This window comes from Electrona antarctica, assembly GCF_951216825.1.
Source record: "Electrona antarctica genome assembly, chromosome: 5".
Taxonomy (NCBI): domain Eukaryota; kingdom Metazoa; phylum Chordata; class Actinopteri; order Myctophiformes; family Myctophidae; genus Electrona; species Electrona antarctica.
Window position 1 is genome coordinate 18,170,837 of NC_136810.1, and position 19,362 is coordinate 18,190,198.

General features: G+C 41.4%; 2 protein-coding genes and 1 long non-coding RNA gene across 3 annotated transcripts in view; 2 read left to right on the plus strand and 1 right to left on the minus strand.

Moving 5' to 3' along the window:
* Nucleotides 1-10,952, plus strand: LOC306923436 (troponin I, fast skeletal muscle-like). The gene is made up of 8 exons (XM_079501533.1): nt 1-79; nt 1,012-1,044; nt 1,815-1,851; nt 6,679-6,807; nt 7,199-7,288; nt 7,816-7,992; nt 9,918-10,087; nt 10,527-10,952. Exons 2-7 carry the CDS (start codon nt 1,037-1,039, stop codon nt 9,987-9,989), a joined length of 513 nt encoding a protein of 170 aa, XP_079357659.1. The 5' UTR covers nt 1-79; nt 1,012-1,036; the 3' UTR covers nt 9,990-10,087; nt 10,527-10,952.
* The window catches only part of LOC306923445, a 26,729-nt gene continuing 17,916 nt past the window's right edge, over nt 10,550-19,362 (minus strand). The window contains exon 2 of the long non-coding RNA XR_013790069.1: nt 10,550-11,466. This is a non-coding gene — a long non-coding RNA (uncharacterized lncRNA). The remainder of the gene's footprint in view (nt 11,467-19,362) is intronic.
* Nucleotides 17,056-19,362, plus strand: part of LOC306923175 (uncharacterized protein) — a 20,057-nt gene continuing 17,750 nt past the window's right edge. Inside the window, exons 1-2 of the mRNA XM_079501203.1 lie at nt 17,056-17,097; nt 17,722-17,761. Coding sequence (XP_079357329.1) covers nt 17,090-17,097; nt 17,722-17,761 — 48 coding nt within the window. The 5' untranslated portion in view covers nt 17,056-17,089. The remainder of the gene's footprint in view (nt 17,098-17,721; nt 17,762-19,362) is intronic.

Consider the following 19,362-nt stretch of genomic DNA (forward strand, 5'->3'; position numbering starts at 1 on the left):
TTTTCAGCGCGACTAGCCAGTTTGTTCCTTTCTCCACAAAGGCACTGCTCCTATTCCCTCCTCATCTTTCTTGTAATAGGTGAGATATATACTTCTGTTTACTCCTCTTTCTCCCTCTATCTACACACTTGGTTTGTGCATGAAGCTAGTGGAACTGTGATGATGTGGAGTTGTTATCGGGGCTATAATCTTGACCATTGAGACTGCTGGTCTTTTGGGGAAGCCTGGGATAGTATGTATTAAAGTGATCAAACTTGTGGCAGAAACTTTGCAAGTCGGCTGAAAGAATCTACATAGAGTGTAGTGGAATTAGCAGGTCTGCCAAGTGCATTTGTTAACTTAATAGCACAGTGCAGTGTTGTTGAGTTTGTTTTTTGGTATTACAGCATGGATTTTGTTAATTAATTGAAGTAAATTATGAAGATTCACCCTATTTAGTTCCTGCCAGTGACTTTTCAAAGAATTTGTATTGAGTAGAATTAGATTTTTAGACATGCATTTGCATCTGTGCTCAATGAGGCTAGGTCCTGTCCCCTTGTTTGTTTCTTCCAGTTGCTTTGGACATTATGATTAGGCATAACAAATAAAAATAAAGATATCTTTATGACATTTCATTGTGTCGAGTACATAAGGCACTTTTGGTGTGTAAATTTGACTTGATTGAGTGGGACGACGTCGTAACTGTATACTTTGCACACCATTTCAACAATCTTTTGCCGCGTGTTAAGACTCAGTGCATTCCTTTCAGGAGCTAAATTCCATCTTGAGTGTTGATGTATGGGTCTTATAGCATCTGAAAAAATACTCATCAAAAGGCCAGTCCGGACATTTAATCTGGCCGTCTAAAATTAACTGTGGTACTCTCAGTGAGTTCTAAACTCAATCAACGATCAAATGGATCATGTGTCCTTGGAACGCTCCATGGTCGGTTCTGATATCCAAGTTAATGAACAGGTGTGTCCTCATATTCACCTCCACATCTTTCCTTTCTCTGTTTGTTTGTCTGAACAGGTTGTGAAGCACAAAAACAGCCACCATGTCTGAGTAAGTGCTTTGTTTCTTGCTTATGACTATATGAAACCCATTGAAACCGGGAAAGCATCCGTGTCATTTTAGATTTGAGAAAAACACAAGTTAGAACAGTGGTTCTCGAAAATAGCAGATCTACAAGGTAGTAAGGTACAAGCTCACAGCGCATCAGTTTGTGCCATGCTGCGAGCTTGTACATCTGCTATTTTGAAACATCGTGAAAAGTCGTGATCTTTTTTTAACACAAATCTTCTCTTCTGGGGGACCCTGACACAAAGGATTTCTAGATGGGGGTCCGCGGCCAAATACATTTTGGGGGCCCTTAATTGGTACATAAAAGTTTGAGAACTACTAATTTAGAAGGCATTTGTAGAATCGGCCTCAGGTCTTAATGGGGTAATAATAAGATGTATGTCTCACATACATACGGCAACCTTCCCCGTGTTTCTTCACTAGTCCGATCCAGAAGAACACAGTTTGCCGGCCACTGCTACAGAGCTGACAATGAGGTTATATCTTCCCTTCTTCTCTGGAGTCCTGCCTCAAAGCAGACCAGAGGTAGAAAACTGTCGTTCCCTGATGTCATCGCTAGGGACACAGGCATCAGTAAGCAAGAAATGGGGATGGCAATGAAGGACCGGGAAGTCTGGCGTGATTTTGTGAAATCCACGATCTCGACCGCGGTCGAAAAATGATGATGATGATGTCTCACATACTTGTTAAGTTGTTATGTATCGGTCAGCATGATGATAACAACATTGTGTATAATTTCTCTCTCATTAAAGGAAAAAGATGTCCTCAAGCCGCAAGCATCATCTGAAGGTATGACACTAATCCTTATCCAGTCACTTGAGTCTGTGGGACTGTGGGAATTAAAAGCGATTGTCCAGTGCCAATCCAAATAGTTTAGCGACCGTTGCTAAGGATGGCAAGCTTTCGTCACCTCATAGCTGTCAATGTTATTTTGCATGGCTGTGTTGTTGAACACGTACACGGCTTAACGTTGGAAAAGTTACACGACTCAGCTGCCCATTTGATGGCAATAATACTAATCACCGTAGTGTTCATTATTGAGTTGGATACTGTTTCGCCCTCTAACATGTCCTCGTATTTCTAGTTTATTTAAATAATGCCATGCACATTATGTCCAGTGCACAGCCTATACTGCAGGCTTATTTGACTAGATTTAGAAGACATTTTGAAGCTCTGCTGCTTTGTGCAGACGCCTGACTTCTAGGTGTGCGAAAGTGTTTTCCTACAGAAGCTCTGCTGCTGAAATGATCGATTATTTATATGGAGCCATCACGTCATTTAACATGCATCTCAATGGGTGAGAAGGAAAGCTTGCCAGTCTTACGCTATCTAAACGTAGACGCCTCTTCCTGTATCTGTATCTCAACGGAAGGCAACATGGAGGAAACAGGAGGCAAAGGCGATGCGTATATCTATTCTACGTCCGAGCATAGACATGGTCTATGGTAGGCCTCTGATTGGCCTATCGACTGTCCTCCGAGACGCGAGGTTTCTCCGTGGTGGGAAATAATACAAGTACAAGAGAATGACAGCTTGGCACGCGCGGCAGTAACTTGTAACTTTTATTTTTGTAGAAGAGGCAAACTAATATTGTTTATGCCGTTTGCTTTGATTGAATGATTGATTGAACACGTATTTGTATGATTTGATTTGGGTGTGTTCTAAATTAAAGTCTAAAGTGTTAGTGTTGATTATCGTGTATTAATCTAATTATAGTAAACTAATACTAAAAAGGATATCTTTATCCTTTTTAGTATTAGTTTACTATAATTAGATGGGAAAAGAGACCTTTTTACAGTAGGCTACAATAATGTTTCAAGTTCACACTGTACACATGTAAAATAAACGGCATAAACAAGTTTGCCTCTTCTACAAAACATAAAAGTTACTATCGCGCGTGCCAAGCTGTCGTTCTCTTGTATCGTACTTGTATTATTTATTTATTTATTTTCCACCACGGAGTAACCTCGCGGCAGACTATCCTCGGAGGAAGGCCGGCAGTGTCTCTGTAGGCCAATCAGAGGCAGGCAGGGTGTTACCATGTCTATGCTCGGACATAGAATAGATATATGCAATGGCGATGCTTGGCAAGCTTTCCCGAGATTCCTTGCAAAGAATCTATAGGGGAAGCAAAACGGAAGAACGGTATAGGCCAATCAGAGGTACGTGCCTTCAAGATTCCGCTTGACTTCCTCCTCCCGTTGCAGACAGATCGCTCCAACGAACTGCAGCAACCTGAATGAGGCATCTATATGTTTTAATATCTATGGTCTATACGCTACACGTCCCGCGCCCCTCCTACAACTAAGTACTCGATCATTATGCTCACGATGTGACACATCAGTACATGTACCTTATTGTCCCGAATATAAGACGACTCCGATTATAAGACGACCCCCATTTTTCAAGACTCATTTGTGGAAAAAGAACATTGAATGTCATATAGTCTAGTCCCCAATTATAATACGACCCCATTTTTTAGGATATTTCCATTGGAAAAAGATTTAGTCTTATAATTCAGGCCATTACGGTACTTTCTAGGGTAGCCTACTTAGCTCTAGCCTGGCACAGCAGACTTCATCTGCCTGCATCTGTGTTGAACAAATAAAAACTAGACTAAAATGTTAGGAAGGGACTAGTGGACAAGAGATCCAGTATAAGTCATTTTACAATTAGTTGCATGCTGAAAATAGACGATCTACTTTCAGCAAGTGAAAAAAACGGTCATTACGACGGCATCAAGGCCCGCCAAAATACATTTTGTTCGACTAAATCAACTGTAGATTTAGTCGACTAAAATATTATGATATTTAGTCGACTCAAACTAGACTAACACTAAAACATTCCAGGTGACTAAAATGTGACTAAAACTAAATGAAAACTATTCAAGAGACTACGACTAATACTAAAATCTAAATTTGCTGCCAAAAACAACACTGGCCTGCACTGCATATTGCCCCCACGCAGTGCAGTGGTATATTAGTATCGACCTTTGCCATGAGAGAAGTGTTCCTGGCGCCTCCTGGTGGCTGAACAAAGAACAATCTTTGAGATTATTTTGTTGGAGAGCTAGCAGCTCAATGAGCTCATATACAGTGGTGTAAAAGTACAGGTACAATTTTGAGGTAGGTTACTTTTCCAATGTTATTTTTTGTATAAGTAAAATACCCCTTAGTAAAAACAATGCAAGTACTTTCCACCACTGCAGATAATACAAAATGTATTTTCCTTCTGGAACCTACCATTTGAATGTACCTATTGCTGATATTTCTTCTGGAACCTACCATTTGAATGTACCTATTGCTGATATTTCTTCTGGAACCTACCATTTGAATGTACCTATTGCTGATATTCTGTAGTACAATTAAAGTACAATATTGCTTTCCATCGTTATATGGATTGCCTGTATTACTGTATTTGTAAAATACAGTACATTTTTGTCGTTTAAAACCTGTATAAACTGTCCAGCAGTGACTAACTCTATTTTATTAGCAGGGTCCTTTGACAAAATATTGCTCAACAAAATAGTGTGTTTTCAACTGATTCACTCAACAGAAATGATATCAAAATCAAAATAAATGTTTGTTGAGCAACACCTGTCAAAATGGAATGAATTATAAATTAGTTAGATTAATAGATTGTTTGGGATGTGGCTGTGTTTTCACAGGCTTCAGATGGTGATCACAGTGTTGACTTATCTGGACGGCTTAGTTAGGATCTTAATACACTGATATGCTATTAATTCTCATAATTATCTCGAAATATGTGACCAGATTTGACTGAGAGCCTGCCATCGTGCAACCTCCAGCTTTTCACCAGAGGAGAAAATCTGAATTTATTTATATTTTATCCAAAATGAGTTAATAGCACAGGCAGACTCTTCACATACTAGAGCATGTCTGAAATAAATATCAGAGCTGAAATGTAAATATGAAATAAATGCTTAAACATGTAGCTAGGTGTAATGTTAGAGTCCAGAAGTGAACCTTTCAAGCCTGTTTTCTCAACTCGCTGTTTTCGGCAAGACATTACTCTATAAGCCACATCTCCAATATGTCAATTTGAACTTTGAAGCTATGATTCCCTGCTTTCATATGACATGAAAAAAACGAAAATTTGGGGACCCCAGGGGGGTCCCCACATTATTCCGGGTCCCCAGTTCTTATGATTATTTTGTGGGGTCACTGCCTGAAAAAGTTGAGAAGCGCTGACATATGCAACACGTGTCAAACAAAAAACTGACAAACTATATTAGATTACTGTACATCAGAACAGTGGTTCTCAAAGTAGGGTCTGGGTTCTCACAGGGGTCCTTTGAGTGGCTCGAAGGGCCAGGGGTACCCAGCAATGGTTGAGAGTTAGGAGTAACTCTCTGAATTATGAGGGTCCGTGGCCTATTATACCAAACAGGGAGGTCCTTCCTTGAAATTAAATATTTTGGGAACCACTTCATTAGTAGTAGCCAGAACCTTAGATATAGACAGAGTTACGCAAACTGTGTTCACTTCACGGGGCCAGTCCAATGGCCCCAATAGACTTCTATTGAGAATGGGGACAACCAACTGGGACAAGTCCTGGACCGGAAGTAGGCAGAAATGCATTGGACTCAGGCAACAGACTTGTTGCACACATGGCACTCAGGCAAGAGACTTGTTGCACACATGCTTAAAATAGCTCTTATTTGCGCCGCCCTTGTTGAAAACAATGTAGGCCTATTTCCAACTCCAGCTTGTCTCAGTTCAGGTTACGTGAACAGCAGCGCTCGGTTTCTGCCCCCTCAATATCGTAACTCTTCTATTAGATGGCTCTGGTAGTAAGTAGCCTAGTCGATTAGAGACTCCCTGTTGAACCACTTCATTAGTAGTAGTCGATTAGAGACTCCCCTGTTTTCGAGAGTGTATTGAAACAGCTGTTAAAACTGACCAGGGATCAGTGGTTCAGACACTGCCAGCAGTACAGTGTTATTGTTTAAGTGTATGGGCCAGCAGAGGGCAGCAGAGTGCTGTGTTTCTAACATGGGTGAAGGCACTCAAGTTGTGAGCTTCAAATTACACAATTTCAATTCCATGATGTCCATTTGAGAGAAGTCTCAAATTGTGATTTTTTTGTGTGAAAAACTAAACAAATTTGTATAATCTAAGAGTCTTATTGGTCCCTATACCACTGTTACCGTCTGACCAGTCAGTGTTACATTCGTCGACTAAAACGGAGGAAAAATGTTCGTCGACTAACTTTTTTCACTGCCGAAAATTAAATAAAAAGGACTAAACCACTAAAATGTTAAGGAGGGACCATTTTAATAAATAAGTCATTTTATGTTCGGCTATTTTCAGCATGCAACCAAGTGTAAAATCAGGCATTACGATTTCTTCTTTCCTTTTCTTTTGTTGAAAATCAACTGTAGATTTATTTAGTAGACTAAAAACGCATATTTACTCGACTAAAACCGGAGTACTGGAAAAGTAAAACATTCCAGATGACTAAAATAATAATGACTAAAACTAAATGAAATCTTATTATTCAAAAGACTATACAACTAATAAACCACATCAAAATTGGTGGTAAAAAAAAATAACACTGTCTGTCTTGTCCATCTATTTCTCTCTCTGTCTCCAGACTCTGATGCTGGCCATTGCGGCGCAGTGGTTGGAGAGCGAGAAGACGGAAATCGCTGCTGCCAAGGCGGCCCACCTGTCAGAGACCTGTGGCTCCTGCAACACCTCCGGGGACCAGGCGGCACTGATCGTAACCTCCATGTCAATCTTATGTCACATGCATACTTTTTGCACACACACACACACACACACACACACACACACACACACACACACACACACACACACACACACACACACACACACACACACACACACACACACACACACACACACACACACACACACACACACACACACACACACACACACACACACACACACACACACACACACACACACACACACACACACACACACACACACACACACACAAAATGTATGTATGTAAAATATTTGATAATCACTAACCTGTGTAGTTTTTAGTATTTGTATTTTGACTGATTATGCAATGTGTGTGTGTGTGTGTGTGTGTGTGTGTGTGTGTGTGTGTGTGTGTGTGTGTGTGTGTGTGTTGACAGGACATATGTAAAAAGCTTATGTCGGCGATTGACAAGATTGATGAGGAGAGGTACGATAATGAGGGCAAAGTGGTGAAGGGCGACAAAGAGGTAGAGTGCCTTCATTCCTGTGTGGAACACAACTTATAAGCTGTACATTAACGGGGCTATATATATAACATTTAGCCACTAGAATCAGAATAAACTTTGTTATGACCTCACAGGTTTACAGAAAGAGGTTTTTGCTCCATAATTATTTTCATTTCCGTTTGCACCATACATTGAAAGTGTGTTGTTTAGTTCAGGTGGGATAAAAGTATCTTCCCCAAATGAAAAATGCGGAAGCAATGGATAGTGGTGGCTGTCACCTTACAGACGTAAACAAATTGAATTATTTTGTACAAGTGGTGTAACATAATTCAGGCTAGTTGTGGCAGGCCCCAGTGCAGGCTATTTAGGACACCCCCAACCAAGTGGTCAATATCATTGTGAACCACTTGTCTTGAGTCCTATTTGTCCCGTGTGAAAGTCCAACATCTTAACCACTAGCCCAAAGGGACATCCCTATGGACCGGGGGAGATTTTTTTTTGTTAAAGACGCTCACATGACTTGATCCTTGTGTGATCCTCCTCCTTAGATTGAAGATCTGAAGATCAAAATGGTGGACCTGGGTGGCGTCAAGAAGCCCGCCCTGAAGAAGGTGCGCATGTCCGCCAGTGCCATGCTGTCTGCGCTGCTGGGCACCAAGCACTCTGTGAACATGGACCTGAGGGCCGGCCTGAAGACGGTCAAGAAGGAGAAGAAAGAGGAGAATGTAAGACATTTAAGTCGAACGGAACTTGTTTTAAAGCCCCAAACAGCAGCCGCACACTTCAGAAACACTGCGCAGACCATCCATTCAATGCAAGCTTTGATGAAAGCTTGCATCAAACTGATATCTGTTTTCAGTGTGCGGCTGCTGCTTGTTCTGTTTCATAGTGTTTTTATTCAGCTCCAGTACCACGTTTTCATCTACGTTTTGAGTTGTGGTATTGGCAGGAAACTCAAAATCTGTCAAAAGTGTATACGTTTTGAAGTGCAGCTTTTATGAATGTGTGTCAGTACACTTTACTAGTACAACTGCAGTAGTTCAAATTGGTGCTATTTAGCCAGTTTATGCAAATTAATTTATCTGCCCCACCCTTATCCCAGCTACTCCCTGCCCACAATTTTGACTCATTATAATAACCCCCCCTCCCACAATCTCCAAAGACAAAATGCAAATTTGGAACTGAAGAGGGGGAGGGATTTAACTGTGACATCACACGAGTAGCAGCAAATCAGTTGGCCTGAAAACCCAGATATGGTGAGAAAGCCCGATTGATGGCCCGGGCCGGCCTAGCAGTCCGGGCGATCGAGCCTGCATGGCAGCGTGTCGCGGGTTCGACTCCCGATCCTGGCTGCCTTTGCTGCGTGTCGCTCCCAGTCTCTCCCCCCATTTCCTGTCTGCTTGCTGTACACTCCCCCCCCCCCCATAAAAAAACCTGATTGATCAAAATTGGGTATTCATGGGGATAGATAGGAGAGCCATAGGATAGGAGAGCCACACCCTCCCCACAAAAAAGGGAAGAGTTGAAATTCATGGTGTAGGTCCTTTAAGACTGGGAAAGCCTATAGGTTGTCATACCTTTAAAACCGGGAAAGCATCTGTGCCATTTTAAATGTTGCTATGTATATAGTATGTATATGTGTATGTATATGATATGTAGGCTATATAGCAACAGCAATTGTTTTTAAAGAGGTAAGAAATTACACTAAAAGGATAACACAAAAAATCCCTGAGGTCTTCATCAAGACATACAGTAGTATAAAGACCATTATACAAGAGCTCATTAATACTAGGAGCAATAAAAGTATATTTACAGAAAATCAGTGGGGGTGGTCTTCGAGGTCCAGTTGCAAATTGCAGACAGGTGCTCTTTTATGGCTGTTTTGAAGGAGGGTATAGGGACTGTCTTTTTGACAGCTGTTGGTAGGGCATTCCACATTTTGGTGCCATAATATTAGAATTAACTCACCCCCATATTTGTTTCAAATCTGGGGGGAGCTCTAAGATACTCTGAGAGTATCTCAGAGTGTATTCTTCCAGTCATAGGTAGAATAAGCCAGTGGTTCCCAAACTTTTTCATGCCAAGGACCCCCCCCCCCCCCCATTTGAAAAGATATGCCAGGGACCCCCATAAGAGAAGATATTTACGGCTCTAGCAGAGATTCTCACCCGTTTATTTTCAAGGACCCCCAGTTTGACATGCATTAGGCTACGGACCTCCTTTTAATGGCATTAATATCTCTGGGACCCTCAATTTATTGTAAAATCAATATCAATCAATCAATCAATTTAACTCTGAGAGCGGAGGTCCATTTGGTTCCATTTGTCCGCTCTCAGAGTTACAGACCCATAAGGGTCCATTTGGTTCCAAACTATCATGTAGCTGGGGACCCCCTGGAACTCCCTCAAGGACCCCTGGGGGTCCCCGGACCCCACTTTGGGAACCACTGGAATAAGCAGCACACATTACAGAATCCCACGCAGGACGATAAATAAGCGCAGGGCAGGATTCTGTCATTTGTGATGTTGATTCTTCCTACGAGTGTATATGAGAGTGTATATGAGAGTGTATAGTCACTCCCTCCCTATGAGGGAGACGAGCAGAAAAAGTGAAGATTCCTGATAACATAATATGTTTTTTTTTCATGCAGGTTGATGCTGGCGACTGGCGTAAGAACGTCGATGACAAAGCGGACAGGAAGAAGATGTTTGAAGAAGTTTGATAGCTAAAGAGGATGCATTGATCTGTGAGCCAGACAAGACTGGAATCAGCTTGGAGTCTCTTCTAAATGACCCTAAAGCTGTAACTCTGCTTCAGCAAGTATTCAAGGTTTCAAGGTTGTGCTTTATTGTTACATCTTGTGTACAGGTACATAAGAGTAAAACTTATTTTTGTTTGGCTTCCTTCAGACAATGCAGCAGCAAAAATATAATACGACAGCAAAACAGCAAAACACAGCAAACAAAATAGAATATAGAGTGCAAAAAAGAGCAAAAATATAATACGACATCAAAACAGCAAAACACAGCAAACAAAATAGAATATAGAGTGCAAAAAAGAGCAAACAAGAGTAGAAAAAGAGTATCATATGTACATGTGCATGTTTTCCTTGTAGTAGGACAATTATTATTATTATAGTATTCTTTTATTATTATTATTTTTTAACTTCACAGTAGACTATGTGCAATATAAATATACAACAACATAGTTTTAGAGAGGTGCATTTCGTGCTCAATAGTGCGAGGGCAAAGGGCAAAAGGTATTACACTGTACTGTACTGTATTGTAGTGTAACGTTAGTGTGTGGCGGATGTGTTAACCTCACAGCCATGTAGTGTAGCTATCATCCACCATGCAGTACAATGCACTGTAAATATAAGTATTTCAGACATAAATAATTCAACTTCATTCTCGTATTTGTTCTGGGCTGTCAGCACCGTATTTATGGAACTAGACGACTGCACAGGCGTGACATTTTTTAATTGAACTGAAATGCCTTTTGTTTCATTGAAATCTTAAAGATTCAGCTTTATGCCCCGTCATTGTACTGTACATTTTGTATCGTTGATGTACAGTATAGGATTTGACACATCACTGTTGCAGTTATATAAGTTGTAGATTCAAGGGCCTATCACCCAGAGCTATGTGTTTTATGGTAATTTTATAATAAATGCGCTATGATTTCATACACTTTGTTCTCGTCAGATATTTTGTCTTTCGCTCACTGGTGGGTACAGCGCATGACTTTGTACATTATATTATGTTGAGTATTACACCACAGCTGCAACACACACAGAACCCACAGAATAATAAGATTCATTTATGCAAGACAAGTCAGCACCCGTGAATATGAACAATTCCTTCAAAGAGATTTGGTTGATTACTTTGCTGATGCCACAGGGGGGGGGGGGGGGGCTTGACAACTATCTGAATTAAACCCCTCTATTCTGCAACTATAGACTTCTCTCTTTTCAGGCGATAGGAACCGTTAATTCGTTTTTCCACTACGTGAATCTCACACTAGGTTAGGTTGTATTGAGCACTTATCGGCTATAATCCTGTGCGTTGCCAGTGAATGATGAGACATCATATGTGATGAGACAACATTATTTTGTGTAAATGTTGCCAAGCAACATCAGGGATGATATGATGATAATGTATTCAACGACATGTCAGGAATAGCAAAGTAGGCCTATTTAACTGGTTCGCCCCACAACACAATTGCCCCATGTTTTCGTTAGGAATACATTTAGGGTATTACATTTAGGAGGTTATGTTTAGGCATAGTTTTACTGAGGTTAAGTTTAGGAATAAGGTTAGGTTGACTTGAGGCATAGTTTTACTGAGGTTAATTGTAGGAGTAAGGTTAGGTTGACTTGAGGCATAGTTTTACTGAGGTTAATTGTAGGAGTAAGGTTAGGTTTAGGCATAGTTTTACTGAGGTTACGTTTAGGAATACCTGGTGGCAACCGTTTCGAGGTTGGGACGAGCGTGTTTTGGGGGCATGAGATTCAGTCCAAGTAATAATCAAAATGAGATTATACAATAGTAATAGCATCAAAAGTAAATACCGGTAGGAAGCCACACTAATTTCTATTAAGAATTCCTCTTTAACAGAGACCTCTAAACCAAGCTTTTAAGACTGTTGAGTCAATTCACTGCAAATAGAATAGAGACATGCAGGACATGGACCACTAGGTGGCAATAGAGCTCTTCTTGGCCTTGCATACTGTTCCTTTCGGTCTCCTTTTCCATTCAAAGTAGGCTAAAAGAGATTTCAAAGAGAACAATGATTCTTTTTTTGTCTCCACCAGGCCGAAGGCATGGGGAGAGAGTATGTTTTGCACTCCGTCCGTCCGTCCGTGTGTCCGTGTGTCCGTGTGTCCGTCCGTGTGTCCGTCCGTCTGTGAACAGCTAATCTCCGGCACCGTTAACCCGGTCGATGCCAAATTTTGCACACACACTCCCAGGATGCCAACGATGAACCTCTGCCCCAAAATTTCCAGAATGGCCTGTTATAGCGCCACCAGGAGGCCGCTTTGTGCAAAACAAGTTTTTGGACAGTACACCTACATATTTTGTCCAAACATCACGCAAATTGGTACACAGTCTCTCTAGAGCCATTCAACCAAACGGGTCTTTCAGATTTCTCAGACTCCATCCTGATTGGCTAACATTGGCTTCCAAAGTTTGCAGGAGTGCTCGGTTTCAAACAAAATGCTGCAAATCATGAACACATCATGTGATTTCCGTGCAATTGTGCACGCACATTCCCACTAGGCAGAGGAAGAAATGCCCCATGAACATTTTCAACTCAGCCTCATGGTGGCGCTACAACTGGCCGAAAAGTGTTTTTACCTCTAACTGCACGGATCTGTGAATAACTTTGTATGCCAACTCCCTAGAGGCCAAGGAAAAACCTTTGCCTGGAATGTTTCACATCTGCTCTTTATAGCGCCACCAGGAGGCCGACATATGTAAAACACATTTTCTAATATTACTCCTTCAGATTGTATCCAAATTTCACGCAAATCGGTACACATGCTTTCCATAGTCATGTGATCAAGACGGGTTTGTTTGATTTCTCATAATCCACCCTCATTGGCTACGATTGGCTCCTAAACTTTTCAGGAGTAGCCCGCTTTGTACCTGTTTTGTACAAATCGCCACAACTACTCAACGCAGCGTCCGATTGTGGTGAAACTGTGGATGCATATTCCCACTAGGCTTTGGAAGAAATGCCACTTGACTGTTTTCAAATCAGCCTCATGGTGGCGCTACAACAGGCCAAGCCACGACACACACACACACACACACACACACACACACACACAACACACACACACACGTTTATATTGCTCCTAAACATTTTGCCAAACATCACACACACACACTCCTATCCTCCTGGTGGAGACCTGTGCCCAGAAGGGCACTTTTTCTAGTTTAAATATATTTTTATCCCACGATTTTGCAACCCTTTTTTTCACCCAGTGTCAATTATCTAATGTAATCCTGGGCGCTACACTTCCTCTGCCAACCTGGGGGGGGGCAGCGGACTGACCTCATGCTTCCTTCTATGCATGAGGAGTCCAAGCTGCTTCTTTTCACCTGACAGGGGGGAATTTCCCCGGCCGGACGTAGTGCGTGGAAGGAACACATTATTCCGACCAGTTCCTTTCCCCTCCATCAGGCGCCCCGGCTGGCCAGGGGGAGGTAGTTTAGAGACCAGGATTACTGCATGTTTTTTGTGAGGGTACCTACCCTAGGGAACACGGGGAGAACATGCAAACTCTACACAGAAAGGCCCTTTCGCCAACCCCGCCTCGGGTATGGGCACTGATGACGCGGAGGAGGGAGCACGCCCCCAGCACCCACAGCGACCCTAGCAGGGAATCGAACCCAGGACCTTCTAGCTGTGAGGCGACAGCATTACCGACTGTGCCACCGTGTCCCCAGAGAACAATGATTCATGAAGGACACTGTAGGACAGGTCATGCAGAAGGTGAGCAATATAGGCCTTACTTCTTTACATTTTTACATCACTGTTTGTGTGTTATTTTTGAGTGGTGCAACCACTCCCTTACGGAACTATGTGTGGCTGGGTGACTGGGTCTGAGCACGAAAACAGCATGGTTTTTCACCATTTGTGCGCAACCTAACACACACACAAATACACACGCACATATTAACTGTACGATGATATCGGGTGTGCCAGTACAGTACAGTGACAGTACTGTACAGTACAGTAGAGGGACCCCCACACGGTAACTCTGTCCTTTCTCAACCGTTTCCGCCGCGGGGCGGCACACCGGAACTGGCCCGGCCCCCTGGGCGCGTTCCTGGGGGTCTGGATGTTCCGGGGACCCACACATGGTAAATCTGTCATTTCTCTACCGTTTCGGGCGTGGGGCGGCTCACCGGAACCGGGCCGGCACCCTGGGTGCGTTCCTGTGGGTCTGGAACTTCCGGGGACCCCGGGGACCCCCCCCCCCGGGGACCCCCACACAGAGTTGCACCACTCACTTCACACGGGTGTGATCTTTTAGGTGGCGTGAAAGTAATATCCAAGGCGCATTTTGAATAATGTTAAATATTTCGTGGCATTATGTACATAAGGTTTAAAATAATCTGGATCTGTCACACTTAAGAAGACCACACAGGTCTTGGTTTTAATACAGTGTGCTGTAAAGCTAAACTTACTAGTTCATATATTCTATATACGAAAGAATGGATATTACTTTTTCTATTGTTATTTTATTTAATATGTGTGTGTGTGTGTGTGTGTGTGTGTGTGTGTGTGTGTGTGTGTGTGTGTGTGTGTGTGTGTGTGTGTGTGTGTGTCTTTTTTATTAGATTGTGACCATTGCTTCGTTTCCCTTGTTTTGTGTACAAGGCACATATGTCAGTCAACACTGAAACAAGACCTACTAAAGATCCTACTAAGGCTCAGGCCGAAGGAGCCAGAGTTCTAAGGTCAACTGGCCAGAAGGATGGAGGTATTTCAGGAGCTGATCAGCCCATTGGACTGACCATCCCTTAGCACCATAAAGAGGAGCCACCAAAACAAATGAAACACCATAGGCTATATACAGGACACACACATGTCACTGGTGGTGGTCTGTGGCTAGTCAGTTTGTCCATCCAGTCCTTCACCAAGTCCTCTCCTGCCCACCACGTCTGTAGGTGAGAATCTCTTCTCCTTTCTTATGTTCTGTACTTGTAACTAAAGCGATGACAATCACAATTATTCATAAATTAACATCCTCAAGAGCTATTCATGAAAAATAAGTGGGATGCAGATTTGATGAGTTTACTCTGGCTGAAAAAACTGAACTTTTATGGATTGAAATGATATATGATATGATATAGTACTTTGTCAGTTTGCACTGAAATTTGTCTTGCGACCCAGCAGCCTTGTATGCAACACATATACTCACATTTGACATAAAACAGGACAAAAAAGAAAATACAATGACATAGATAGAAACATAAGGGCTAAAGAGTAATGTTCACAGCTCAGTCTAGTCCTAGCCAAAATCCTGATTAAGCCTCAAAGTGGACTGATGGACAAAAGACCTCTTCAGTCTGACAATTATTGTATGCTGGAACACCATATCTCCTTCCTGAAGGCAGCAACTTATACTCTCCATACAAAACATGTATTAGAGGTGATATTCCTTGCTAACCTTAGGATGCTGTTATCCTAGAGCCTCTGAAGTGGTTGTCTAACAATCTTTGAACGGACAACCACTTCAGAGGAAAGAACAGCAACAGATAGTTCATCGCTCTCATCACAGAATGATGCTGCTGTTCACAGCATCACGTCAGCTGCTGCTCAACTGTCTTTGGTCCATACAAAAAAAAAAGAAAAGATTACAGACAACTTCTAAACTCCTACGTTGTATGAGAACTATTATTTTGGTTTAGAGACTTTTGGAAATGTGCGGTATTAGTACTTTATTCTGTCACTGATCAGTCACGTGAACAGCCAACCTGTGGCATTGTGTATTACTGGTCAGTCATGGAGTCTCTCAAGTCAGAGTTCTTTCACAATGTTTTAAAGCTACACAGAGTAACTGACTGTAACTATGCTTCCTGAAAGTTCTGAACGGAAGCCGTCATCTCTCATACATTTTAAAACATCTTCAAAATATAGTTTATAGAATTTGTTTCTATGTTTCTGCAAAGCAACATTTTCTGTTTTTAGTTGGAACATTTTGAAAGTTGTGTGAGCCAACAATGTGTCTGGATTGATTGATTGATTTGAATACTTTATTAACAGTTTGCAAAGAGTACAGTGGGTATGATTTTGATGTTAAAATGATTGCCTAAAAGGATTGCTAAAAGCGATGAGGGCTTTATATCAAGAAGACATATAAAGACATACAATATTATACAAGAAATCATTTATACTAGGAGCAAAAAGTATTTGTATTTTTTACAGGAAAAACAGTGGGGGCTAACTTCTGTTTCTGGGGGGTAATTTGGCTAGTCAACAGCCAACCTGTGGACTTTACTATTGGCAACAACATGTCTAGTACATGTTGTTGCCAATAGTAAAGGATTCCGCAATGCATGTCCATTGGTGACCTTTGACAAAAATGTGACCCTGACCCAGAATTAGGCGACTAAAGCATGACCCCAACACTGCTGTCATGGGTCACGTTTCATTCCAGAAGGCAGTGAGGGCCAAGCACTAATGAACTAATGAACTAATGAGACACACATACTGTATGGAGTGAGGAGCTTTCTGCCCAACAGCAACGATATGCTGTTGGGCAGAAAACTCTTATCTCCATATTTAAACTGTGTTTTTTTTCCATGAATGAATGCCCTACTTCATCCCACTACCGCGTCACACAAAAGCATCACAAGTAGCAGATGCGCAAGCTCGAAACGCAGTGTGAAGCAACGTGTTTTGAGCTTGTAGATCTGCTACTTTTGCCATTTTTTTATTTGAATGCTGAAAAGTAACAGTTTTTGAACGTATGAGGTTTCCACCCGACATAGACGATATGTAAACTCATTGTTCATTAAAGTGCGGTAGTCAAATAAGAGAACAACATGCTAGGTAATATTCATTCTATACAGTTCAGCTAGTGCTAATCTGATGAATTGAACAAGGTGGACCCTCTTGTAAACAAGTGTAATGCTTTAGTGGGTCGTCCACTCACAGTTAACAGTCTTTGTATTGAGTTGTGCTTGAAATGTACTGTAATTCTTCAAACTGTTAATAAATATTTCAATCAATCTGTTTTTTTCTTTTTCTAGGGTCTTACATTTTGTTCCTTGTTCCAGAGTCTGAAGCAAATAAACAGCCACCATGTCTGAGTAAGTATACTGTACACTGGTTATAAACCTTTTACTTTGTAAATGATTGTAAAATTATAATAACTAAAGTTTCTCCAAAATTGCCATGTCAGGAAAAAGGCTACAGTACTCTATGCTCAGGCACTTATTTTATAGTGATTAGGGGGCTGTCACCATTATGACATTTTACTATTTAATTGTCACACAAAAAAAGTGTGATTAACCATTTAATTGCATTTCTGTCGTTGAACATTGTGAACATTATTTATGAATCAAGATTACATTTATGTTTGGCTTTTAGGCCTCGTAAACGAAAGGTGCACAGGGCAGATACTGTATGACAAATAACTTACATAATCTAATAACTTTATACTTAGTAGTAATAGTGGAATCAATCAACCGATCTACAAGTAAAAAATGTGTCACATCGTGATGCATTTTGAGCTTGTAGATCTTCTATTTCGAAGATGTTTGACATATGAAAATCTTTCAACAGTGAAACGATGACGATTATGAATATGCGAGAAAAAAACTGTTTTTATCTAAAATAATTGTGATGAGGCGATTATGAAATCAAATAATTTTAAAAGCTTCTCACGTCCTTGGCAACAACATGTCAATACTGATGTGTATCTTTCACTACAGGAATAAGAAAATGACGTCCAGCCGCAAGCACCATCTGAAGGTAAGAGACTACTAACAACACTGGGCGACGCAGTGGGAAAGTCCCTAAGACGAAGAATGTTCGTATACATTTTTCCCCATTTTTCCCACTGACGAAAAGTCGAAAACTAAATGGAAACTAAATAAAAACTAAGCTATGATGACTAAATATATTGACAATTTCGTCAACAAATGAAAACTAGACTAAAATGTTAGGAAGGGACTAGTGAAGAGATCCAGTATAAGTCATTTTACACTTGGTTGCATGCTGAAAATAGCAGATCTACAAGTTCACAACGTGTCCCAGCAGCGCGAGGCGTTGTGAACTTGTAGATCGGCTATTTTCAGCAAATGTAAAAACAGTCATTACGACGGCATCAAGGCCCACCAAAATACATTTTAGTCGACTAAATCACCTGTAGATTTATATCTTATGATGTTGCCAAATATTTAAACTAAATTTGCTGCCAAAAACAACACTGGTCTATATACACATACGCAATTTGGGAAATAACTTCCTGCTTCCAGGTCTCTTCCGACTTTTGACATACAAATGGAACACAAATGGTACACTCAAGGACACTTTGACCCCTTTTCCACCGGTTGGTTCCCAATGGGAACCAGTTCAGTTATTTTTGGTTCTTAGTCCATGAGCCAGAGCTCCGAAATTGGAACGTTAATTATGAATTAAGTGGGCAAAACTATAGCTACCTATTAAATTGTTTGTAGGATCAATATAAGTAAATCAATATAACCCTTCCACAGTAGTAGCTTTTTCCTATTTTTAATTTTTTTGCATATTTTCCTATATGCCTAATTTGTATATTTAGCATTGTCTTCGTGTAAGTAATCAACTAGGGAGGTTTCATGGTGATAACAATCTAATATAGGAATGGTTTTGCCCACTCAATTCATTAACGTTCCAATTTTGGAGCTCTGGCTCATGGACTATAAGAACCACAAAGAACTGAACCGGTTCCCATTGGGAACCAACCGGTGGAAAAGGGGTCTCAGAGACCCACTGGTGGAGCAGAGTATTTCCAGTGAGCCAACATGTACAATAGCAGCACCCTGGACTCTGTTTGACCAGAATGGAACAGAGCCTTCATTAGTTGGCCCCACCTTCGGGGGAAGGGAAGTCGGCAGTCATTGCGCGTACTCCGGACACTATGTACTCCAGGGGTTCTCAACGTTTTTGGCCGGGGACCCCTGGAAATGCTTTGGCAATGTCTCGGGACCCCCGCCCCGCCCCCTCCCGACCCCCAATATAAATTGACTGCTACAATAACCTTAACCCATTTTGGGCGGGAACCCCTTTTGGTGTTTTAAGCATCATGTTATAATTTAACTATTGAAAAATAGCAGATCTACAAGCTCATAGCGCGCCACCGAGTGGCGCGCTACGAGCTTGTAGGTCTGCTATTTTTGAAAAATCGTGAAATTTTTTTTTAAAAAAAATAAATATATATATATATTTTTTTAAATAATTTGGGGACCCCCTAAAATAATTTGGCGACCCCCCGAGGGGTCGCGACCCACGGGTTGAGAACCCCTGATGTACTCCATACATAGTGTCATAGTAATTCAGCGTCATACATATTCTGAGGAGAACCTGGAGACTGG